Here is a 21,572-nt window from a genome sequence, read left to right as displayed (position 1 = left end):
TTAATTTGCATACCTGGAAGCTTAGTAAGCATAAACTAATTTATCTTATCAACATCGTCATTTCTTGGACTTAGAATAGCTCTTTCACTAAAGAATTTTGGGTCAGTCCTCCTTGTAAATTGTTCTCCATAGATCTCTTTAACTATTGCTTCAATAGGATTTCCACTTGTATTAATTAATAAATCATCCGGAATTTCTATCTCCACATCCCCACTATCTTACTCGTTAATTTTGCCATCCCCGATATCAAGAAGCCACTTAGAAAAAGTAGCAAGAGCACCCGCATCCATACTATTACGTGCTTTGCAAAGTCTCAAATTTTCGGTAAGTTTAAGAACTTTACAACTATTCCAAAGAACAGATGAGTTGATACATGCTAAAACTGTCGCTACCCTTCCACCTTCCGTAATAACTGGTAAAATCTGTCTAAAATCACCTCCTAACACAACAACTTTACCTCCAAAAATCTGGTCACAGTTCATGATATCTCGCAAACTCCTATCTAAAGTCTCATAACAAAGCTTGTTCATCATTGGAGCCTCGTCCCATATTATGAGCTTTGCTTCTCTAATCAAATCAGCAAGATCAGATTCGGCATCTATCGAACAAACAGAATATTCATTAAGATTGATTGGAATACCAAATCTTGAATGAGCCGTTCTACCACCTTCCAAAAGCAAAGCAGCTATACCACTTGAAGCAACATTAAGAACAATATTACCTTTAGACCTTATATCAGCACCAAGAATAGTCCACATAAAAGTTTTTCCAGTACCACCGAAACCATGGACAAAAAACATACCGCCTTTATTGTGATTTACAGAGTGAATAATTTCTTCATAAACACGTCTCTGCTCATCAGTTAGCATAGGTAACAACTTATTGTACAATTCCTGTTGTTTTTGAGGCTTATATATTCTCTCATCTGCTATAAGCCTATTTTCTCTTGTGTTCATTATACTATCATCTGGTCTAGGCATTGTCTCGAAGGCCGTAAGAGATGTCCCATTCGATCGTAACATGAGTTCTATTTCAGTTAAACATATATTTTCTATCTGAGTCCGTGACAACATTAGACCTACCACAGAAAATTTTAAACATATTATTATATATATATATATATATATATATATATTTTTTTTTTTTTCGTTCGAAAGCGGAATATTTGGATGAAAGAAAATAAGTTTTTGAAATACCTGGATCGTTCCTGTTTCTCCTTTCTTTAAACAAAATATCCTCACATAAGATGTCTTTCGTATTATTCCAAACTTCAAGAGGAACAGTTAAACTCTTTGTATGCAGTAGGATCGCAAATAACTTTCTTAAAAATTCCCCAAAACACCATTCACCTGCTTCGTTTATAGCTGCAATGTACTCCTTATCATCATCCAATAATCCCAATGCATAGCAAGCTTCTTGGAAATCACTGTAAAGTACACTATTGACTGTTTTTAAATAGTCAAAACTTGTTGGTCCTGCAATTTTATTAAGCAGTACTCGCAAGTAATAGGCTTGTCCTACAGAAGGCGGTACATACGTAATTCTGCCTATTGCAAAACTTTTCCGTTTCTCTGACCTTAGCTTCCAAACTTTTTCTCTCTTATTCCACACAAATTTAGATGGAAATTTAGCATACGTAAGTTCTCTGGCCTGGGGATAAATCTTGTTGCATTCCATCCAGCCCAAAAATTTAGAAGTTCAATTTGTTGTACGGTGCAATACATCTTCTATTGGATCATCCTGATTGTAAATAGCCAATTCTTGTCCTGGAAGATGAAACGGGAGTTTTTCTACGGCTGTAGTACGATAACAAATTGGAAAAGCAAAATTTCGCCAAGAAGCCTCACATGCAGATACATACCTAAAAAAAATTGGATTAGTTTGTCACGTATAATTTAATATGAGAATATTTGACAATCCTATTAAGTTGTTACCTGCAATTGAAAAACTTTTTAATTTCATTTTCCTGATCTTCTTCTCCTACTTTTTAAAAATATGTTATTTATCTTCCTATTATGTATGGAGATCTCTAATATGTTTTTTTTTTTGAAATTTACTTTCTTGATCTTTGTCAATATATATTTTTTTTGTTTTTGTTATATTTCCATAATATTGTAGATCATTATCGGGTCATTACTGAATATTTACTTTTATTTTTATATTTTCAAATTTTATATCATATTTATTATAACAAAATTTTAAAACATGTCAAACTAATTTTTTTTCCATAATTAACATTCTACTATTAACGAACATTCCGCTGAATTGTCATATCATAATTTTTATTAATTAGGAAGATAATTTCATTATGTTATAAAACTAACATTTGTTAAACATTAAAAAGAGATAAAATCCCTTTTAAAAACATAACGAATTATAATAACATCGTGATGATAATCAGAAATAAAAGTAGTGATTGTTGTTGAATATTAAAATCTAAAATTAAAATTCAAAAACAACATTCTAAGTCTATCTTTTTCATGATAGATCTTTGCGTACATATCTCTTGTTCTTCACACACCAGAAATATCCAGTAACATCCTTATCATATGTGTAGATTGGCTCATTGTTAGGCATGACATTGTATTCCATCCAGGATTGAAATTGAGATTTCTTGTTCGTTGATTTCAAAAAACTATTTTCACCATCAACAACGGCATTTTGAACGTCAAGATGCGCCAATTAGTTATCTTCAGAAGAAATTGATTATTTTCTGGTTTTCCTGACTTTTTTTTAACTGGTTCCGCAATGCGATCCTCACAAAAGGAAACAAATTGTTCTGGTTGAATTTGCGAACGGAGCGCATCTTCATCAGGTCCTGATCTTTTCTTGGTGGTTCGACGAACTCCAGATAAACGTTTCATTATGATTCTGCACGTATACATTTGAAACATGTGAATGTAATTTCAATAATACAAAATAATGAAAAGCTTGATTTTTGTTTTACCTTATACGTCAAACAGCAAGAACTTAAGAATTGGTTCAGTTTTTTTTTTTTTTTTCTAGTTGACATGGTAAATTAATAAGACTTATATATATACATATAACATGTAGAAGTTGAGTTTTCACATTTGATAATATTATGTTTCCTAAAATTTCGTATTGAATAAGAAAAATATTCAGGATTACCTTTAAGTTTTTTAATATATAATGTATTGTTAACATATTCGTTAATGGTCACTTACTTAGATTCTCATATTGAATATTCAGATTATTAAATTTGGCCTTTTATTTTTAACATATTATCGTTACTTATGGAATTCTGATTTATGTTTAAAAAGATTTGGGTTGGGGTTTAGAGATATCCTAACCATTATTATTTCCCAAATGATAATATAGTATGAACTTATTTTACTTATATTATATATATCTTAAATATTCGTTTATTGTAACATAATTATAGTAATTGATAAAATTAAAGTTTGACAAATACAAACACGCTAAGATGTTTGAAAGCGTTCTTAATTGTCCAAAATAATAAAAACTTTCAATTCAAAAAATAAAACAAAAAAGTTGTAAATAAAAATTAACCAATATCATGTTTTGAAATGACGCAACTTTTTCAATCTCGAGGTTTAGTTTTGATTTTTTTCCTTGTCATCATGCTATGACCCCCAGTCGTTCCAACATTGCTGTCTGTATGATCTCTCTTAGATGAAGTCAAATTCATTTCAGCTGGTGTGATTTGCAACTTATGGTCGTCGAGATCCAAAGAATTATTCGAAAGTTCATTCCTTCCATATAGTTCCTACATTGGAATTATATACATTGAGATTTTAAAAATATAAAATTCATAATGGTATTATGGATATTTGTTCTTTTTTTGTTTACTTTAGTACCTTTCCAAATTGCACAACCATGTCTTCCTTTTCCCAAAACTTTTCGACAACATAAGCAGACTTGTCGCTTTTTAAATTCTCGATTGTAATCGAAATTTTAAACAGCATAGTCCTCCCTACCAAGGCAGATAGACTTCCAGGAATAGGTGCAGTATCATCCTGAACAAAGGTCAAATATTGATTAAATACTTGTTTTTATAACTTAAAACCAAAAGGAATTCAAATGATACTATACTTACTTTAGGTTTTTCCAAAGCTAGTTCTTCTGCTTTTTTTCCAATAAATAGTTGGGCAAGACCGTCAAAGAAGAGCAGCTTAATCTTTTGCGAACTTCTGTACCCAACATGAAGTATGAGTTTATACCTTAAAACGGTTTGGTATGACTTAAATATGCGTATAGTTATAATCCACAATTCTTTAAAAAATTTAAGAGTCTAATTGAAACTTACTTGTAATCAACTTCCATAACATCAGAATCACAAACTCCACAACTATAAAGTAAATCCTTTCCAGATTGAGATTCTGGTGGATATGGCTGCACCTTCTTATTGCAAACTTTACAGGCAATATAATACCTTTGGGCAACACTTCAACAGAGTGAATTGTCGCGATTGTCACACATGTTCGCGCCTTTGAAGAATTAATCATACATTTATTCTCCCATTTATAATTCAAGAAAAAAATAAGATCACGATATCAATTTTACGTTAGAATCATTACCTCAAGTGCATAAACGATTTGGTCCATAATACTCTTTTCGTTCACAATGAAAAACTCCTCATATAATGTCACTTTGGGTTTCTGAGGGCTTGGGTCATCATCAATTTGTATTAAATCAACAGCATCAGTAGGCAACCTATATAGTTATGATAATAATAAGAATATGTATATGATTAAAGCATGTCTTGCAGAATAATATGAAAGGGATATATATAGTCATATATATACTTACTTATTTCGAAACGCATCTACTTCAGACATAACTGGATTTATCAGAATATCGGTAGAGTTGAACGCATTGGAAATACTATAATTCCCTGTAACATGGATTTAATTGGCAACGTTAGATTTGACAAACATAAGCTTAAAGTTTTTTTTTTCCGAAAGTAAGATATTACCTTTCCATTCCTTCAGGCATGCAAATCGTATTACACAAACGACAACAGTATCTTGATGTTCTTTTATTTGTGTATCAAAGTCCTTTGCAAGATCACCCCACACCGTGCAATTTAACCGGGTTCCACTATATTACGAATGCATGAAATAAGAATAAAATTGAGTTATTTTATTTTCAATTAAATTAATTTTCAAAAATATTTACTAAAGTTTCATATGTTAAATCTTGCAGATCGAAGCTCAATTTGACATTATCCTTCCCTTTCGTTTTGACGCTATCAAGATTTCCAACACTGACGATTTGGCCGATTACATCTACAAAAAAAAAAATTTTGCATTAATATTTTTTTTTTTTTTCACGTAAATCTAACTTTTAAAAACGAAGTTAACAACTCACCAAACAATACATTCTTATCTAATTCTCCAGCTAAGATAGTAGTAAATGCCTGAAAATATTTTTCTGGAACACGAACTGGAAATTCATCACATGGTTTCACAACAGTGGTTCTATAAAAGACGATTATAAATCCCAAAGACCTTGTCTTATAACTACTATCATAATCCACTAAGCTGAACGTGTCGACTATTTTTGACTCACCGACAGCGAGTTGGTTTTGAAACCTGCTGACCAAACCATCTTCAATAGATGCATGTATCCTTGTACCCTATATATAATGATTTGAAGTTACAAAACTATTATCCAGATTCTCTAAAAAAATCATAGATAATTCAAATAAACATGACGTTTCAATTTTAAATTAGAACTTACATCACTATCAACGAAGACCATCTGAAGGGACTTGAATGATTTCCAAAGTCTTATGATACGGACTCTTATCTTTTGATGGTCTAAAGCAGGGTTGAGATTGTCTAACTGAACAAAAGGTCGAACGTTCATCTTTTTAGAAGTCATATTGAATTGAGCATACAACTCATAAACACATTAGCGGAACAATATTTATAGAGATGTTAAAACGATAATGATGAGGAATGTAAACATATCATTTATGAATATTCTCGATATTCTTATTATCATTATTAAAAAAGTATATTTAACATTTTTTTACTCTTTCAGATTTAATGAAATTCATCAAGCAGTTGTAAATTACCATATATCGTTATTAAAATAAATGTTATTTTGTAAATTATAATAATGGTCTTTAAGATTTTTAATTAAACAAATCTCTATATGTTAAAATTTGCAACTAACTAAATTTAATAATAATCCAGAAAAATAATATTTTAATTAATTTATTAAATCCCAAAAAATAATCAAATATAAACTAACAAAAGTGTTTTTCAATAACTTTCAAAAAATACGGAACTTCGAAGAACGGTTTTGAGCATAGTTATCAATAAGGTCTTCGATGCTTCTCAAAGGAGTCCTCAACAGCAAGATGAATATAGGAGTCAAGTGATCTCTGTATTTTGCAGAAGGATAAATTCTAATCAGTATTTTTCCATATCAATTAATCATTAATCAAATAAAGTTAGATTTTACTATTACCTTATGTCTAAATCGAACCTATAGTCGGTATCATCCAAATCTTTGATTCTTGACTCACCATGATCAACGTAATTGTACCTAAATATTAAAGTTAGTCAGATACATCCACATATTTCTAAAATATATAATCGAAAGACCATCCAAAGTAAATCTCTGACTTACATGAACATGTAGTCTGCAAAATCTGCACTCTTCGGGTCCTCGACAATCTCCGAGCATCCATCGCCGTTGGTTAGGAGAACATTATCATCTAGCATTACCGATGTTAAGTAAACAAATTATTCATTATCATAATAAACTGTACTGAATTACTAAACTAATTATCTATAAACAAACGTAATCACCTCCAAATCTTACTGCTTTCCACATCTTGAACAGACAGACCCTCTTCCTGTTACGCAGTTTGAAAGTTTTGAACATATGATTGGCATAGACTCCTGTTGCGAAGCACTCAAGTAAATATCCCCTTTGGAAAAAAGTTTGTTGATATAATAATGTCAATCTACGTATTTTATCAAGCACTTAAAACAGTTCTTAAAAATATTACTATTCATATATAAACTTACTCAATCGACTCGATAGTGAATTTTATGTAGCGATCCATCAAGCTCCAACGATAGACACCATCTTCTTTTTTGAAACTCTTGATTTCACCCATATTGGTGATGCATCCAATCAGATTAACTGCCATAAAAACGAATAATATTAGATTAAAAATAACAAATTAATCTTTTATAAAACAATCCATTATAAAGTCCGATTTACCGTAAGGCCATCTTCCATGAAACGCATTATCATAAACACGTTTAAAATCTAGATTATTAATAGATTTGCAAATGATAGGATCTCTTGCAAAACTGATTATAGTTTTGTCTGTGAAGAAGATCCGATAACCGTTTTTAGTTTTCTGGATCTGTTCTCTGTCATTCTTGACTTCAAACTTCTCTATAACATAAGTTCGATCCTCCGACAATTTAAATTCCAGAACACCATTGGGTGATGCCGGGATAGTAGCATGCTCAAATGTACCCTAATTCAGAGAATGATTAACCAAAGTATTAGACACACGAATACATATGAAGTAACAACGAAATAATTCTGTATAACATACCTCTTCGTACCAAGATTAGTTCTGTCGACACATCATTCGAGCGATCTCTCACTCTCCATGAACGGAAAACCTTGACACGAATCTTCCATCCCATTGTCCAAGGACACAATTTGTCGAGCATCACAAATCTCGCCATTAATTTTTTTTTTGTCTTAACAAAAAAAAGTATTTTAGTTAGAGAGAAGTTTAGAAAGAGAGTGAAATGAAGAAGTTGAAAAGACAGTAGTTCGGTTTAAAGTTTTTAAACTCGACTATAAGAATTTATAAGGTGTTAATGGTTGCATAAAAAATATCGACTCGAAGGGGTGTTACCATCCACACCTTTTAACTACATAATTGAAAGGTTCATGTCAGGGGATGTCTATTTTGAATACAAAAGGTAATTAATATAATATAGTTTTCGTTTTATGAATTAATTAATAATTGAATAATATTATAAAGCAAATTAAAATCCAATCACATTAACATAGAGGATTAAAGTATCATTTTTATCTTATAAATATGAAGTATAAAAGTCATGCACTTTAAAAAAATCAATTTCAAATTTCCATATCAGCAAAGGCATCCAACATCTGTGTGACTTGAGGACATGGAGGATTGATCATGACACTGGTACAATTGTGCACTGTGGTAGCCATCCATGTATCTACATTAATAAAATTTGATTATTAATTAACTTTTTATTTAAAAAAGCAATTATAGATTTATCAGCAAGAAATGGTCCGAACCTTTATTATTTTCGAGCTTGGCAAAACGTAATACACATATGATAATATCATTGTCACGATGTATCCAATGGTCATAGAAGCTGTTCGCGTAGTCTTTTGGTAAACGACATGAGAAATGTTCACCCCTACAATTTATCATCACTGAGTACTACTCAAATCATTGAAATTTAAATTAGAAAGCTCAATAATTTAGAGCAACTTACTCAATATTTTCAAGAACAACGAATAACTCATTCCATTCTTTGTATGGTGGACCTTGTTCCATGGTATTTCCAACACTAAAGACTCTTCCGATAAGATCTACGAAAATTTATACAATAATTTAACTAATCAAGCACTTTAAACTTAACATATAATATAAAAATAAATTGGTACCCTTACCTACACAATATTCAGAATCAAAATATCCACTTTTAATATCACTGAATGATACGAAAGAGTAAAATTGATCTGAAGACAAAGGAAGTATTTTCTTAAACCATGTCCCATCTCTCCAATGTATTCTGAAACGATGGTCAGTTGGCCTAAAACCGCCATCAACATTGCTTAATGAGAAACTTGATAACATAATCCATTCACCTTCTTCCAAATCGTTAAGAAAGATGTCACGATAAGGAGAACCCATCAATACATGGATTTTTGTACCCTACGTAAACGTTATACATAAGTAAATATAACTAATTTTAAATTTATAAAACATTATATAATATAAATATACCTTCTCATCTACTACGATTAAGTCTGTTGACTTGAAAAGAGGATGACGACACTCAAATTTCCTCAGAATTTTTACGTTAATTTTCCACTCATGAACGAAGGGGTTTAGGTCATCCACATCGAAAAAATAGTCTCTCTTCCCGAACTTTTTTTTAATAGCGTTGGATAGGAGGTTAGCCATTATAAACTTTTTTCAAAAAATTCTTAGAGAGTTCTGTCTGTCAAACGTATTTATATATACATAATACATAAATCTGTTTTCGAATATTTACATCTAAAGATATTGTCCAATATTCATTATATTTATCATCGTGAAAACTTTAGTGGTATTTGTAAAACAATCATAAATTAGTAATTCATTATTGTCATGTTTCCCGTCATTTTTATAAAATTTCTATTTTGTAAAAGTATTCAATATTTTTCAGATATCTACATTCCAAATTATGTTATAACCACCAAAATTTCCGCATGATAAAAATTAAAATATTCATTAATTTATACTGACTGCAAAGCTTATTAACAAAATATTTTTATTTTCATAGTTATATTTTATATTATCTACGTATTTTTATGTAATTAACATAATTAGTTATCCGTAAATACCATAATTAGATACCTATATATATATATATATATATATATATCTAATACAATAGAATTCTTTGATTAGATCATACTATAATTATAATGCTCAGTTTCAAATTATTTAAATTAAACTCATTCAATCTTAAAGTCAAATAATCTATTAATATTATTAATACAAATCTTGCTAAGAATTTCTTCAAAATAAGATTTTTATATGATAATCACCAAAACGGTTATTTCATAAATTTAAAAATCATATTAAAGGCCGAGCTCAAATATAATAGATATTTTATGAACTATCAAATTACACTTTAATTATTATCAATATCACTTCTCCATTAAGGCAAAATCCTCAAACATCTGTGTGACTTGAGAACATCCAGGATTGATCATGACCATTGTACAATTGTGTACCGTTGTTGCCATCCATGTATCTACATTAACAATAAATAATTAATTTACATATTTTCAATTATAAACAATAATATTTCCAGCGTGTATAAATAATTCAAACCTTTGATAGTCTCAAGTTTGGCAAAACGTAACACACATATGATATCAAAATCACAATGTATCTAGTCATTGAAAAAGACATTCGCGTAGTCTTTTGGTAAACGACATGATAATCGTTCAAACCTACAATTATACGTTATGTAGAATTAGAGTCATTAACGAACATGATTGTATTTTTAAATCATATTTCATTAATAGAACGACTTACTCAATATTTTCCAAAACAACGTACAACTCATCCCATTCTTTATATGGAGGACCTTCATCAAAAAGATTTCCAACAGTGTACACTCTTCCAATTATGTCTGTTCATAAGAATTGCATTAGAAATTATTTTTCAGGTATTTCTTTAAAAAATTTATATAATTATTTTAATCCCACCTACACAATGATCAGGGTCTAATTTCCCTCTTTTGATATCATTAAATGATACAAAAGAATAATACTGCTTGGAAGACAAAGGATGAATTTTTTTAAACCATGTTTTGTCTCCCCAATGTATCATAAAACGATGATCAGTTAACTTAAAAACACCATCAACAATGGTTAGTGAGAATCTTGATAACGTTATCCAGTCACCTTCTTCAATATCGTTTAAAAAGATGTCACGATAAGGAGGACGCATCATCACTTGAATTTTTTTACCCTATATTATTAAAAAATATATAAGCAACATAATATGATTTTTTTTGTTTGAAATTTATCATACGGGATACATAATGTGAAATTACCTTATCATCAACTACAATCAAGTCAGATGATTTAAAATTAGGATGGCACACCTCAAACTTCCTCAGTATTTTGACGTTAATCGTCCACTCATGAACAAAAGGGTTTAGGTCTTCCACATCGTAAAAATAGTCTCTCTTTCCGTTCTTTTTTTAATGGGATCAAACAGCAGGCATGCCATGTTTATAAAAGAGAATAAAAATTTATGGTAAAACTAAACCTACGATCTTGACTTTTTCAACTTGTAATCGGAAAAATATATATATATATATATATATATATATATATATATATATATATATTATCTTTTTTTTTTTTTGGAAATTGTATATTTATGATATTATCAAAACTCAATATTACTTACCATTAGATAAATTTGATGGTATATATTCATTCTCAGTAATCACCAATATATTTGTATATTTACATAAAACTTAAATTATTTACCTAATCTTTTAAGAAACTTACGATTTTAAAAAGTTTTAAATATTTGTAAAAATATATCATTCAATGAATATAGGAACTATATATCAAACATTGCATACCATATTCTTTTAAGATTTATGAGAATAACTTTAAAGTCCAAGACTAAATTATGTTTTCTTTACGATTTATCTGAATAACTTTAAACTAATTTTAGATTGTGTAATTAGGTCAATATCTCTAGTTTATATTATCCCTTTAACGAATTTTCGAGTTTTAGAATAATAAAATAAAGCATCGATTATATTTTATGTCAGATAATAATAATCTAAAATTCAAGAACAGCAAACGATTAAGATAAAATTCTTAACATTGTTAATAATTATTAAAGGGAACACTGTAACAACCTGTCCCGTGGACCCCACTAGCCTCACTGCTAGCCCGCTAGCCTCACTGCTAGCCGCCCAAACGGACCCCAAGCTGGCCTTGCAGGGCATCGATCCTAACCCATCACTGTGGAAATCCACATCCACAGTGATGGGTTAGGATCGATGCCCTGCAGGGCCAGCTTGGGGTCTGTTGGGCCGGCTAGCGGTGGGCTAGTGGGGTCCACGGACGGTCCGTTGGGGCAGCTAGCGGTGGGCTAGTGGAGTCCACGGGACGGGTTGTCACAAACACGAAGTTTATCCCAATCAATTGTAGGAACAACACATTCTTTTTCATCTTTCTCAGTAACAACCCTAACATCTTCTAGTCTGTTTCGCTCTTCAATCAAGTCGATTCGCCTCTCCAAGATATCTTCTATTAGCGAGATCTGAGCATCGATTGTTTCAAGCTGACAGTTTAAGCCAACAGATTCTTCTTTTCTGTTGATGTACTCTTTCAACATATCAATAATGGCACTGAAATGTTTCGTCGTTTCCTTTAGAACCACGTCTCTCGATTTGCGGAACGCTTGTTTAACTATGTCGATTGCTCCATCTTCCCAGCCGAAATCTGACATAGGCTCTTTCCGTTTCCTAGAACTTTCACCTTCCATCTATGATTTTGAAAAAAAAAAATATAAAAATCTTTAAACTTTCAAACTAAGAACTGCTAGTACGAAAAAATTTATTGAATATCGTTTGGGATCTTACCACAAGGTTATGGATGATAATAAGCTTTTATTTACTCTTTCTTTCTTTACAGGGGAAAACAAAAGGTCATGATAATAATAATATAAAGACTTAGAATGCTTAAATATTAGTTCTAACAGTCGCGAAGGTTTTCTAATTGGCGTCTATTAAGGCCAGGCCCATATAATTTAACCAAGAAAAACATTCGATCCTCTCTGTCAAATTTTATTAGATTTTAAATTAATTAAATTCACGTGAGACTACTTGTGAAGATAATTGTTATTTTAGAAAATACTTAATAAAAGTTAAACAAACATTCCGAAACATATGTAAATAAATTAATTAATTATTCATGCCCAAAGTTTCAACAAACTATAGATTGATGCTCTACGAAATTATTCATCATCTTCATCTTCATCATCTTCATCACTGGAATCAACGTCTAGCCAGCGTCTGTAAAAATAAAACAATTCAGGATTAAACTTCCCACATAATTTTGTTTATACTTTTTTTTTTCAATTTATTAAATTAATGAACTTACAGCATATCGCCAGTATTAATTCCATCCACTTCATCTTCAAGAATGACCTTTGAGCATCGCAACTGAGACATCAAACATTGCATACCTAGCAAAGTAGAATTTAAGTAAAATGATATTTTGGATGGTATATGAGACTAATATTGAACAGTACCTTCGTAAACAGAGATCCTCCAAACAGAAGAGTACACATTATTGGTTGATTAGTAGTATAGGTAGGCGAAGACATAATTTGTTTCCGTTTCTCAAGAAATGCAGTACAAACCGAACCAACAGCAACACATTCAATCTCTTGGCCACTTTCAGAAAAAAAAATGATTGTATATAATTTAATAAAGAACTGTTTAAAATAAAATTTCTATGTATTTACAATGTTATAGAAAGTTTTTAAAAATATCTTACTTGTGGCCACAACTTCATTCTCTGAAATGTAGCCATTTTGATGATCGAGGAAATCAATCATCTGCGAATCGTTTACATGTACCACCATTCCTAAGACATCTAATATAAAAAATAATTTAATGTTTTTTAAATATAGTAAAATTAAGATGGATGTATGAACATGAATTGAGTATAAAAACTTACCTACACAACAATTCTTCTCGTCATGCGTCGCATTTTGCATTCTTGGTGCATCATACATAAGACTAAAATTGTCACTACTTCGTGGATTTATTGGAACCATTTTTGTTTTTTCCTGGATCAGGATCTCAAACGGATGGTTTGAATTACGGGATGATTGTTGACCTTCAATCACCTTAAATCCAGAAATCTCGTACCAGTCTCCTTCATTGAGCTTTCCATAGTAACAGTCTACATAAAGTTCCGCATCTATCTTGGCATCAATCCTAGTTCCCTGAAATATAAACATAATTTAGCATTCCATTGATTTATTTTGTTGTATATCTCGATTGATATTTGCAAAAACTGCTAAATGGGATGAGGAAGAAAATTTACCCTTTCGTCTACCAAAATCAAACTTTGATAAAAAGGCTGTCCTTGTATAAAATGCGGTGGCCATTCTCGAAGTATTTTCACAGCTACTTTCGGGTTACGTAAAGTAGGATTCAGATCTTTCAAGTACAGCACCATCCCGATTGGACTTTTTTTTTGCGTGTATTTAGAAGGTAGAATAAGTATCAGAGAGAACTTTCAATTTGTTGTACTTCAAATATTCATAGACAAAGGAAGATAAGGATTATTACAATTACAGTTAAATATTTGTGTGGATTGTATTAAAACCCGTGCTCTAAACAGGGAAAACTCCATGAGTATCTGTTCGATATGAATAATCAATGTTTTCGTATTTTCAGAATACTTTATTTTTTAAAAAGATTAAACTGGACGGTTGAAACTCTAAATTTCAGACTGCATGCCTTCCTTTTTTTTATTTTCAACTTGCATGCTGACATCTTTTAACTATGATGCATTGGACTATCGTTTTTTTATTACTAAGACTTTTAGTGAAACTTCATTGGAAAACTAAAAGTCTTCCACTTCATATTTCTTTTTAAGTAATTTATATGTAGTTAATTTTTATATTTTTGTTTAAAGGAAAATTACTGGTTATTAAAACCATAATTCGTTATATGTAACTAATTTTTTTAGCTCATTATATGTAAATAAATAATTTAAATATATCATTTTATATCAAAGCAAGAATTTTTAAAAATCCAACTACTAACTAAATATAAAATAATTAAAATCCCATAAAATCCCTAGAACGCCATAAAAAAAATTGTGGAAGCCAGTCTTCTATCTGCGAGTCCTCTTCCTCGATCTCCTATAATTCAATTAAGTAGAACGTGAAAAAGTTTATAAACGAATTTCGTTTTCATATATTTTATAGCATGAACAAAGATGTTATTCTTACAATTCCATCATTTTCGCAACCTCAGAATTGCGAGGATTGAGTGCTATTCGGGTACAAACTGTAGAAGATATACTTCTTTTTCCTGCAAAGTTATAACAGAATTTATTCCTTTAAATACACGATCATCAAAAATATACAATAATTTTTATAAAATTAATTGTATACCTTGGAAATCTTCAATAACACCCCAACGAATAACACAAATTAAACGTTCACCCTGGAATGATTTTAAAGCATCATAGAATTCCGCAGCCGTTTTTTTTGAATAATTCACACCTTAGTAGGGTTCCACTAAAATTAAAGAATTAAAATTTGTGTGATTAAAAATAATGGATTAAGAGTATGATTATGTATAATATATAAATATATATGAGTTTTAAAATTTACCTGAAATCACGAAGATCAAATGAGATTTTGTGGTTAATTGAGATATCCTCTCCTCTTTTTTTTAATTTTAAGATTATCTTCAGTACTTTCGAGCTCATCATCTTTTTCATCTTCTTCTAAATCTTGGACATAATCTTCATCATCTTGATCATTGTTACCACTGTTATCTGTTTGGTATTCGCCATCATCATCAGTTTCTTCCTCAGTATCATCCTCTTCTTCATCTTCTTTATAATCATCATCGTCCTGATCTCCAACATCAATGTTATCATCAGAGTCTTCAAAGATCGTGCAATCTGTTTCATATTGATCATGAAAAGTAATGTTTTTCTTTTGATCTAAACCATATCGAGTACAGTACTTAAATAACATACGGATATTATCACTTTGTGTGACATCCTCATGTTTTCTATTATTTTCCACCCCTTTGATTTCCTCTTTTTGTTGTAATTCTCTGAAATTACATCTGAATTCGCCAACATTTACAACCTCACCAATAATGTCTGTAAAAAATTTAAATTAGTTCTAATATAATGAATCTCAAATAGTATTCGAAATTTCTTTTAAAATAACTGAATTATTCCCTTACCGATTAAGTAAACTTCACATTGGGTACCATCATGGATGAGTTTGAAATCGACGAAATCATAGAAATCTTCCCCTCCAACAATTGAATTCTCTCTTATTTTGGTATTGTACAAAATAACAATTTTGTAACGATGTGTAGTAGCTAAACATGAACCATTATGTTCAACAACCTTAAAGTCTTCGAAATCAAGCCAATTACCAACCTTGAACTTTAAGACAAAACGATCATAAACATCTCCACGAAAGGAGCATTGGACCTTTACACCCTAATAAAACATAGTATTATAAATTATCGGATAATACGATTTTGTTACATGTCTTTAAAACATTTTTAAAACCTTGTAATTTGTAACTTTCAGGTATAATTGCATATAAACTTATTGTATGAAATATATAATGAGCTTATAATTAAAATATAGTAAATACCTTAATATCAGTTAAAACCATCTCCAAACATGGACCTTTCTCTTCCCACAGACATAAGACCTTCACACGAATTTTCCATTCATATTTTGAAGAGTTCAAACGCGAAACATCATCGAAAAGGCTATACCTAACCATAATTTTTTGCTTTTTTTTTGTGTGTTCTTTGGATTTCTTCTCTGATTTAGGTTTAAAAAATCAAAAGTGTCGAATAGACGTATATATATACAATTTTATATATTCACAATTTACATTTTTTTCGGAAGTGATATTTTTAAATTTCTGTTTACCAAATCATTTTACTATTCTGTAAAGATCTCCAAACATTGATATATCTTTATATTTCCTTTTATTTTTGAGTTAAATAGTAATCTTCTTTAAATGCATTTTTTTTTTTAAAAAATAAATCATGATCTTACACTATATTCTAAACTGTTTTAAATATAGAATATCTCTTAAGATTTTCAACCCTACTTTACATAAGGTATAAAATAACAATTTTAGATTTTTCTAACGATAATCTTCAAATTTTTGATTATAATAATTATCACATTTAAAAGAATATTAGCATCATTATGTCTTTTCTCTATTTTTTTCAAAATTGAAATAATAATCAAGAACCTTAGTAACGGATCGTTTAGATATCATAATATTCATAATACTATTCTTTAAATATCATGCTTATCTTATCCTCACGTCTGAATATGAGCTACGACACCAAGGATTGTTCTTCCATATGCAGATTGTTTTCATTAATTAATAAAATTATTCAAAATATTAGACATAATTTTTAACACTTTTTTATGTTAATAATAGTTATGAATATAGCATTTCATTGTTTTATTTTGTTCTTATATAATAATCAAGCACCTTGGTATTCGGTAATTTGATCGTCATTAATAAAGTATAATCTTATATTATTAAAATAAATTATCATTGGACTATTTCTATTTCATAAATATTCATCCATCTAAAACAATATCAATAAAAATACGATTATAAAATCGCATAACATTCATCCTACTATTCTCGAAAATTCGTCTTCCTCCTTTCTTCACGCCTGATTTTTTGCAACGACACCAATCATATCTTCTTCCATACGCTGCCTATTTTTTAAAATAATAACAATGTTATAAATTATATATAATGGAATTTGATTGAGATTATTTGAAGATAATTACCGTGTAGTTTAGAAGGAACGGAAACGACTCTGATTTTTTGGCGATCAATAGCTTCTCTGCAGATATCCACAAAAATAGGATTAAGATCAGAATTTACGGAAAAATGATAATAATTTGTTTCATTAACTTTTAGTATCAAGATGACTTTAAAACACTATTGATTTGCATAATAATACCAAATAAACAAATGATTAACAAACGTTTGAAGATGATCCAAACAAATATTTAGTGTCAAAACCGCCTTTTAACATAGAATTACTACCGAACAATAGCCGAAAGACGTTGTGTTGCTGACTCTGCATCTCTAATCTGTTGATTAATCACACTAAATGTTATTATATCCGTGAAAATAAGAGTTATTAATTTAAAACAATAACTATTAATTTATTTAAAAATATACCATAACTTCTGGGATATTATTAACACCATTCACAGTCTTTCTGCAATAATAATCAGTAAATGAAAATATTAATATGATTTTCTGAATCAAAAATATTTTTTTATATATAATTAATTTTCCTTTTAAAATAAAAATACCTGTTTTTCACCATACGATCATTGGTAGATTCATCTAAACAATGTTTAAATTAAATTTGATCATTAGAAATATATTAATATAAGGAATTTTAAATTTAGCAACATACCTTTTAGCAATATATTTGAAGATGCAGAATTCAAATAAGAAATTTCGATAGTCCTCGCCACCTCTACCTATTCATTTATATTTATTTGTTAGAGCCACAAACTTATGAATTAATTTTTATAACGATGGTAGAGTAATTTACTATTAAAATTTAAATTACCAAACATCTCTCATCACTATGATCATCTTCAGAAGCTTTCCTGCAACTATAGAAATAAGTCTTTCTATTTAGCATCATCAAACTATAAAGATTAAAGTTTAAAGTATTCAAAAATAAAAGACCTAGATTTCTTGTCCGAGAACATAGAACTAAGATCACGACCATGTACTAACTCACCTGAAACATAAGAATTAGTATAATCGTTTTTACAAAACATTAAATAAATCAAGAAACCTATACAATATAATGTAAGAAGTAATAATAAAACCATACTCAAAGTTTTGGTAATGCTCGAACCTGCGTTCCAAACAAATACTACAGAAAGAGGACATGAATCATTGAAACACAAACACGAATACGAAGAACCATATAAGGGATCATCAAAACTATAATACATATATAATTTGAAGAACATAAGAGAAAATTAGGGTTTTCTCTGTTTTAAAGATTTCGGATTATGGGCAATGTTTAGGGTTATACCTATATATATATGTTTACAACCTATTATTTTAGGGTTTCGAATAGGTCGGTATATTTTGTTGGGTTTTTTTTGGAAGCCCATTATTTTAGGTTTTAGCGTTTTAAAATTTACTAAATCACGTTTTGACGATTATATAGATTAGATATTTAGTTATTTAAAATTTTTATAATTTTCTAAATTAATTTGAAGGGTAAAAATGTCCAGATTGGATTCTCATTAATGGCAAATTAGTAATCTTAAGTCTGAGGATGAATGTGGTGCGTTTCAGCAACCTAAATAGAGAACAAAAGCTTATCCGAAAATTTTTCAGGGGTAATTTTCATTAAGAGCAAGAGAGGTCAAATTTTGTGAGATTGGCTGTGAGCCCTCTCGACTTCTCCTTTAATATATTAGATTGAATATCCTTACTATATTTATAGATATGAATGATAGTCTTTAAACATGACATTTACTTAGATACAGTTATTTCTTTTATTAGATTTATTAAGCTTTAATTTAGCTATTTGGTTATAGACTTATATATCAAACAATCAAAAGCATTGATTTGTAAATATTTCCTTTACCTCTAACAAATATTAAAAAGTATACTTTTAAAATAATTTTCTACTGTAAATTATATTTTAATTTATATAACCGATTATATGATCTTAAATGCTACCCAAGTTCTTGAACATACTGTTTTGCAATTTAGTAGGCACAAGAGAGTTTTAGTTTTTCGAAAGAGAAACTTTTTCCTACCATTATTGGCATTGAATTTTTATTTCTCTTATGGATTTTCTGGTTCATTTCGCTAGCCTTAAGAGTTTTTAATTTAGTTGTGTTTCTGTAGACTAACAAAATGTATATTCTGCACAATACAGAGTGTGAAAAAAAAAATTGTGCAATCACAGTTATGTCTAACCCTAAGGGTATAGGACTTTTATCTCACAACTTCATCTATATTAAGATTTTATAATAATTTTATTGAGATCATTGAATATTTAGCTATGTATATTTTTAATGTAATTTCTCCTCACGTATAGTTATTTCTCCGTTTGTTCCTAAACAAGACTGTCTATTTATATTTATCAATGACTAACAGTTATAGTGTTTTTTTTTATTGTAGTTATTTTTTTTTTATATGTCTAGTTACATATGAATTTTTTTTTCTCCTCATTTCTATCCTAAAAGAATAAAGTGGTTAGGATTTTGAGGGAGTTATATACTTTTCCATCTAATCATATATATATATATATATATATATATATATATATATGAAACTGATATAATTCAAAGTTTTACCTATATATAGAGTTTATATAGCCTAAAAGCATTATAGAAAGGAGAAAGAAATAATTTTATTTAAATAAATATCTTATACAATATTAAGACATCTATAAGGTTTTGGTAATAGAAACACAATGAACCCACAAATCATCTCTTTTTTTTTGAAATATTGGGCTTCACGTGCAAATCAAACTAGGTCTATCGGAAATATATTTGATAAGTGTATCATGACATTCTTTTCCTTCTGTCACAAGCTCCTTGCAGCAAGCATCCGAGACGACTCCATTCATGAAAACTTGAGCCATTATATTCAATGCACACTTTGCGGGTAATCATGAGAACACATTGATTCCACAGTGTTTTTGGTTCACTTACTTCTACAGCAAATGATGGGATATGTTCACTCATCGTAACAAGTATCACCACAAGAAACACCAAAGACATGTTAAGTTTTCCATTTTTATATGTTTTTAAACTATTAAATTGATTTTTCTTTATTGGTGAAGGAAAAAAAAAGAACTTTTAGTTTATGTTTTATTCTCCGATTGAATATCCTTACTCTATTTATTGATATGAATGATAGTCTTTAAACATGACATTTACTTAGATACAGTTATTTCTTTTATTACATTTATTAAGCTTTAATTTAGCCATTTGGTTATAGACTTATATATCAAACAATCAAAGGCGTTGATTTGTAAATATTTCCTTTACCTCTAAAAAATATTAAAAAGACATACTTTTAAAATAATTTTCTACTGTAAATTATATTTTAATTTATATAACTGATTATATGATCTTAAATGCTACCCAAGTTCTTGAACATACTGTTTTGCAATTTAGTAGGCACAAGAGAGTTTTAATTTTTAGAAAGAGAAAATTTTCCCTACCATTATTGGCTTTGAATTTGTGTTTCTCTTATGATTTTTCTGGTTCATTTCGCTAGCCTTAAGAGTTTTTAATTTAGTTGTTGAAACGACCGACCCTTTTTTTATTTTTATAATAAATAAATAATATATATATATATATATATATATATATATATATATATATATAAATAAACTACAGCTAGTGGTCCCATACCCACTAGCCTCCTAACCACATTCACAAACAACAGCGGAATAACATAAATCAATATCCAATAGTAGACCAATAATAACCATAACATTCCAATATTATAGCAAGGGAAATATTCCAATACCAAACAACAAGAAACATGGAACGAGCAACCTAGCAATGTTTCTAATGACTCAACTCTAGCAACCTAACAATGCCAGATAACATCCAATCGAGTCCCTAGAACATCCTCCTCTTCATCGCCTTGATTCCACGATCACACTTTGCCTTTACCTGCACCACAAACACAAATTGAGATGCATGAGTATTTGATAAACACTCAGTGAGGCAATCCTCCCATCTACTGGGCTATACACACAAGCAACAATGATTCCAAAGTTCCAAAACAAGCAACAACAAACACACAAACCAGGAAATCAACCATCATCTCGCTGGAAGGGAGGTGTCGACCGACACCAGCCAAGTGTCGACCAACACTGGCTCAATGGTGTCGACCGATACTACCCCACAGTGTCGATCGATGCCCAATTTGCTGGTGTCGACCGACACCAAGTGGTATCGATCGACACTCC

The 21,572-nt window shown here is 29.8% G+C and overlaps 4 protein-coding genes across 5 annotated transcripts; all 4 read right to left on the bottom strand.

The window, feature by feature from the left end:
- Positions 1–218: 218 nt before the first annotated feature.
- Positions 219–980, bottom strand: LOC147919050 (uncharacterized). Its single transcript, XM_087503825.1, has one exon. It carries the CDS (start codon positions 978–980, stop codon positions 219–221), a length of 762 nt encoding a protein of 253 aa, XP_087359951.1.
- A 2,499-nt stretch (positions 981–3,479) lies between these two features.
- On the bottom strand, positions 3,480–5,097 carry LOC147919049 (uncharacterized). Of its 2 annotated transcripts, XM_087503514.1 has the most exons (6): positions 4,958–5,097; positions 4,792–4,876; positions 4,560–4,695; positions 4,289–4,469; positions 4,079–4,172; positions 3,862–3,998 (listed from the first exon to the last, which is right to left on the bottom strand). In XM_087503514.1, exons 2-5 carry the CDS (start codon positions 4,818–4,820, stop codon positions 4,096–4,098), a joined length of 423 nt encoding a protein of 140 aa, XP_087359640.1. In that variant the 5' UTR covers positions 4,821–4,876; positions 4,958–5,097; the 3' UTR covers positions 3,862–3,998; positions 4,079–4,095. The 2 variants fall into 2 exon arrangements, with proteins under 2 accessions (XP_087359639.1, XP_087359640.1); XM_087503513.1 differs by lacking the exons at positions 4,560–4,695; positions 4,792–4,876; positions 4,958–5,097 and adding an exon at positions 3,480–3,748 and having other exon boundaries at positions 3,840–3,998; positions 4,289–4,450.
- LOC147919048 (uncharacterized) lies at positions 5,017–5,898 on the bottom strand. The gene is made up of 4 exons (XM_087503515.1): positions 5,725–5,898; positions 5,554–5,620; positions 5,353–5,415; positions 5,017–5,270 (listed from the first exon to the last, which is right to left on the bottom strand). Exons 1-4 carry the CDS (start codon positions 5,866–5,868, stop codon positions 5,140–5,142), a joined length of 405 nt encoding a protein of 134 aa, XP_087359641.1. The 5' UTR covers positions 5,869–5,898; the 3' UTR covers positions 5,017–5,139.
- Positions 5,899–6,264: 366 nt separating this feature from the next.
- LOC147919047 (uncharacterized) lies at positions 6,265–7,709 on the bottom strand. The gene is made up of 7 exons (XM_087503824.1): positions 7,584–7,709; positions 7,228–7,492; positions 7,029–7,146; positions 6,807–6,928; positions 6,625–6,712; positions 6,463–6,540; positions 6,265–6,376 (listed from the first exon to the last, which is right to left on the bottom strand). Exons 1-7 carry the CDS (start codon positions 7,707–7,709, stop codon positions 6,265–6,267), a joined length of 909 nt encoding a protein of 302 aa, XP_087359950.1.
- Positions 7,710–21,572: the final 13,863 nt, after the last annotated feature.

This window comes from Camelina sativa, chromosome 20 (assembly GCF_030686135.1).
Source record: "Camelina sativa cultivar CO46 ecotype springtype chromosome 20, ASM3068613v1".
Classification (NCBI taxonomy): Eukaryota; Viridiplantae; Streptophyta; class Magnoliopsida; order Brassicales; family Brassicaceae; genus Camelina; species Camelina sativa.
This window is presented reverse-complemented; position numbering and strand designations above follow the sequence as displayed.